Genomic DNA, 5,585 nt, shown 5'->3' with positions numbered 1-5,585 from the left:
TCTGAGGAAACATCGAAGACTAAGACATAAAAAAAATCGGCACTACTTCACTTATGTATCTCTTTATGATTTCAATTTTTTTTATCCATATAGAGGTACATAAGTGAAGTAGAGCCAAAAATTCCGTTATTTTAACTTTGACGAAATTCGGTGTTGAATACGTATATGCACGAAAATAGGTTTCACTACACTTCCAGGTTGTTTACTTTGTTGGAATCTTATAAATATTATTAAAAAAAGACGCCAACGTTCGTGTCAACGAGTTATAGTTCCTTTCAAATATAATTTTACACTATCGTGATGTAAATATTTACCAAATCATGGCTCATTTAGTTTACTTATTCATTGTTTTTCTCTCCCGATTCACAGTTTTTCTCGACATTTTGAAATGTTCAAAGCTGAAGTGACGGAAGTGTATCATTTGCCATGCGCGCACCTCGACCAAAATCACGTGACCCACATTCAAGCCGCTTCCTCCCTCTACAAGTTCCTCCTTAGTGGTTCCCCCCCCCCCCTCCCCCCTCCTCCGACTATGTCGATAGATTTCTTCAAGGGCAAGGTAAACCTTGTAATTTGGCAAACCCAAGACACATTCTAAAAAGTTCCATATACGATGACCATGAAAATTTTGAACTAGACAAAAAGAAAGTAGACCACTACCGGATATCAACATCCAGTTGATGATATAGAAATATCTCTCACAAAATCTTAAAGAAAATGCAAAATGTTCCAAATTTAGACCAAAAATTAGTCAAAATTGGGCATGCAAAAACTAAGGAAAGGGGACAGAAAGAGGATTTCTAAAAATAGCAAAAAATAAATTCGTAAGAGGTTTTAGTGGTCTGAGTCCTATATATCTCAGAATCTAACGTTTGAATTTTGTCATGGAAAAAAACAGAAATTTTCATAAATGTGGAGTTTGTGAAAAGTGTTTTACTAAAGCAAGGTATCTTGGTATTCACTTGAGAGCACATACTGAAGAAAAACCTCACAAGTGTGATGTTTGTGAAAAGTGTTTTACACAGAAAAATGTTCGTGATAATCACATGAAAATACATACAGGAGTGAAACCTTACCAATGTGATGTTTGTGAAAAGTTTTTTACACGGGCAATTGATCGTAATGTTCATATAAGAATACATACTGGAGAGAAACCTTGCAAATGTGATGTTTGTGAAAAGTGTTTTACACAGAAAATTCATCTTGTTAATCACATGAGAATACATTCAGGAGTGAAACCTTACCAATGTGATGTTTGTGAAAAGTTTTTTACACGGGCAATTGATCGTAATGCTCATGTAAGAATACATACTGGAGAGAAACCTTACAAATGTGATGTATGTAAAAAGTGTTTTACACAGAAAAGTCAGCTTGATAATCACATGAAAATACATACTGGAGAGAAACCTTACCAATGTGATGTTTGTAAAAAGTGTTTTACACAGAAAAGTCAACTTGATAATCACATGAGAATACATTCTAAAGAGAAACCATACCAATGTGATGTTTGTAAAAAGTGTTTTACACAGAAAAGTCAACTTGATAATCACATGAGAATACATTCTAAAGAGAAACCATACCAATGTGATGTTTGTAAAAAGTGTTTTACACAGAAAAGTCAGCTTGATAATCACATGAGAATACATACTAAAGATAAACCTTATAAATGTGATGTTTGTGAAAAGTGTTTTACACAATCAAATCATCTTGGTGATCACATGAGAATACATACTAGAGAGAAACCTTACCAATGTGATGTTTGTGAAAAACAATTTAATGCAGCATCAACACTTAAAGGTCACATGAGAATACACATTGGAGAGAAACCTTACAAATGTGATGTTTGACAAAAGTGTACGAACTTTGCTTCATACATTGACCTCATTAGACTTTTTTTGTAAGTCTTACGACACCAGTCCTGTCAGCAAGCTTTAGATACAAAATTGTTTTCTCTTTTGAGAGTTGAATATATATCCAATATCCCGAATACTAGTTTGGATGTTGTCCCCAGAAAGTATGAGAAATGGGGGTGTGGTTTGGACAAGATGATAGCCAATCAAATACCTTGTTATTATTAAATTTTATTTCTTTTATAAAAATAAAACTCATTTTCTTTCCATATTATTTTCAGTCTTTCATCTCTGATTGTATCTGTATCTGTTATAAAATTAACTGCATTTACAAACACTTTTGATACAAGAAAATTGCCTAATGATGTCAAGGTATTAGATGTGTTTGTAATAGCTTGACCTTGACATGTTCGTATGGTATATAGCCTATATTTGTGCTAATTGTTTTACCTCAATCAAATGTTAATGTTCTTCTGTTATTCAATGCAGTCATTGGCTTCCTTGGCTGTATTTGCTAGGGTACCATCTGATTTACAACATGTGTTAAGTTCTTTTTTAATATTTCTATTACTTGTTTTATAAATTCATTTATTGTATGAATTTTTGTCATTACATATATGGTAAATGTCTGCTTTATGAACTTCATATTTCTTTTTCAAAAACAGTTTTTTCACCATAACACTCTGTGTGAACTCTGTGTTTAGACTATGACGAATTTTCAACGTTGGGGATTAATGAGGCACTTTTTTAATCTAGCCTATACCTTTTGGACAATTTAATATATTCAGTCAGGTTATATTCTCTAACATAATGAAAGATTGCAGTGCTAACCTAAGAGAAAATCACAAAATAATGAAGATATATAGGGGAAAAAGGGGTAATGCAAGTGTTCAAGCATCCTGAAAGATTTATAGAAAGATAAAGGTTGAAGACACCTTTGATATTGATCTTTCAAAGTATACCATGTAAATGTCCACTTAGTGAAGAGAAATTGTATCAAAATACCAAGTTATAATACTAATCCTCGAAAACAACTGATTAGAAACCTAACTACAAAGTCAAAAAATATTTGGGCTGCCAAGCAGTGACGTTTCTATGGGGTGGGGGAAAAAGAGATGCTCCTGGCTATGGCCCACCCCACTTTCAAATTTTTACAAATTTTACATAGTGGCCCCATCACCTGATTTTCCAAGCCACTGCGGCTAAATATGAATGGTCTTATTAAGGTTGACTTATGTCAGCACATAAATAGTGTTTGCAGGTTCATAATTTATTTGTTGTCTGAAAAGTAACCAGAAACAAAGTCATCTCCCATCGATCAGACAATCATTTTCACCTTCGTATCACGAGAACTGGTTGTGTGGAGAAACAAAACCGACAAAAATAGTTCAACAGTTGATTATTGGTAAAATTCAAGCTTTGAGAAGTTTCTAGTTTTCTGTGCGGGTAAGTGTCTTTTATTGCCTTTCGTTTCGTTTCCTATCTTTGTAATGTCAAGGGCATAACAAGTGGTTGACATTGCTTACTTTAGGCCTATTTATCGTAAGCTTCATATTATTGATTTCATTCAATTTTCAATAAAAATAACGCGGTAAAATATCCATTTGACCCGATGTACTTCGATTAGGAATTAGTGAGTGTGTATTTTGTATGTGATTGTTTTGATAACCTTTCACCCTGTTCATTCGTTTGTTCATTTGTTTACAAAGAAGACAATTCAAACAAATGGTTAATTGCCAAAAACTTTTTCCAGTTTCTAAATAGATCTAAACTGATACTTTTTGTTTGATATCAATAAAAATTGGAAGGAAAAGTTAGCCTATATATAGGCCTATGTAACTTTTTTACACTTTACAGAATCCTTTACAGAAAAGTAGGATGTAAAACTCCATTCATTTCATTTCATTTCATATACAGAATCCTTTATATTCGTGAACTTGATGGAGTTCTTCTTTCCAGTAGGTCTACCAATGGCAAATGGTTAAGGGTGTATTTGCAATTTCGTTGGTAAGCTTCTATCAAATTTTGACCATTTTTTTTAAAGTGAATTTTAATAAATTATCAAATTAACGCATTAAAACTTTGAATTTTTACAAAGGGACATATTCTGTTGAAATCAAGCTATATATTTTTTTTTTATAATAATCAACGCAATGTTGATCTAAGATTATCACTAGGGCCCTACTGGTACCCTTATAAAGGTTAGGCCTATATTCAAATTCATAGCCAATAAAAATGGGCTAAATCCGATATACCGAAGAACTTGTTCAGACAACATATTTATAAAAGAGAGGGGAGGGAGACAGTTTTACTCAGAAGTTTTCTAAAAATTTCTAGGAATAATTCACAAAGTTACTCAGTGTATACCTCAACAATATTTCTATTAAAGGGACAGCTGCGCCATTTTTTTTACTAATCAAACCTTAGTCTCAGAAGGGGAATTTTCTAGCCAAGCCAATCATTAATAGTGTTCACACCTCACCGTCAAATTTGACCCTTCAAATCGATGCATGGCCAGAATTAACAGAGTTTGAATGTTAAAATAACGACTCGTACTTCTGAAGACTATTTACATATATTCAACGCTCAATCAATGCCCCAAAATGGCACACCTGTCTCTTTAAGGAGCAGTATTTAGTTAATTTTCAACTGCCATAACCTTACATCAGATTCTTCAAATTTATCCAACTCTGTGTCCAACATTTTCTTTCTGGGAAAAAAGTCCGTAGAGGAAGTTTACACTTGGCAGTAGTCATGGCAATAAGCTTAAGTTATATGACATAAATTCCATCCAAATGATACTTTGAAGAAGTTCATATTGTGAGAAAACACAATTTTCCATCTAAATAATAATGAATGTAGAAACCGTAACACTTTTTGAATGAATTCAATACTGGTGTTAGATGAAGACTGGTATGTGTTTCTAAATAAAACTCTACAAGTTTGAATGATTTTCCTCTTTATCATTTGTGTTCATTCCATAGTGGAGCATAACGTAAACTTTGCCCTAGGGCTGAACATAATCATGACTAAGTCAAGACAGCAATGACAGTAATATTCAAAAGGCCAGACCTATTTGTCGTCTTGTTTTATGGATCCTCCTACCTCGGTTTTGCAGAAATCAAAAAGATAACAAAACTTCATTCCCACTAAAATATAGCAAAAGCTCCCTATTTTAAATTTTTTTTATGATTTTTGATTAAATCAAATACACACACTTTTTGTCTTTTCTATTACCCGGTATATCTTTTCTCACTCCTGCCTTTACAAATTTTTCAAGACAAGAAAATAAATTGGTGAAGCCTAAGGTTATATTAAACAACTCAGTTTCTCCAAGAATCTGAAATTCAGCTGACTGAAACCTTTTGGCAATGATCTGTGCTATCTGTTTGATCAGTTCTGTACCCATCGACCCATTCATAATTAGGAAAGATGATTTAATTCAAGTTGGCACTGATAATAAATTTTATAATTTCAATATTAGTTATGCTGGTACTGCTACATTATAAAGATAACTTTGAGTCAAACACAAAAAACTCAGTGCCAAATCAAGTTATGGTAAATAACCTTATATAGCATTTAAGGGATTGTATAGAGATAATCTAAATTTATTATATTTGCATCAATTTGCACCATTCTAACTTTCAATCAGATGTCTGTGGTGCAAATTGATGCTATCAGTATCCCTGATACACTTAAAAAATTCAGAAATCCTCTTTATAATCCCTTCGTATA

General features: G+C 32.8%; 1 protein-coding gene across 1 annotated transcript; it reads left to right on the top strand.

The window, feature by feature from the left end:
* Positions 1-884: 884 nt before the first annotated feature.
* On the top strand, positions 885-1,847 carry LOTGIDRAFT_123623 (hypothetical protein; the record flags this gene model as incomplete). Its single annotated transcript, XM_009060763.1, has 1 exon — positions 885-1,847. One exon carries the CDS (start codon positions 885-887, stop codon positions 1,845-1,847), a length of 963 nt encoding a protein of 320 aa, XP_009059011.1.
* Positions 1,848-5,585: the final 3,738 nt, after the last annotated feature.

This window comes from Lottia gigantea (genome assembly GCF_000327385.1).
Source record: "Lottia gigantea unplaced genomic scaffold LOTGIsca_44, whole genome shotgun sequence".
Classification (NCBI taxonomy): Eukaryota; Metazoa; Mollusca; class Gastropoda; family Lottiidae; genus Lottia; species Lottia gigantea.
This window is presented reverse-complemented; position numbering and strand designations above follow the sequence as displayed.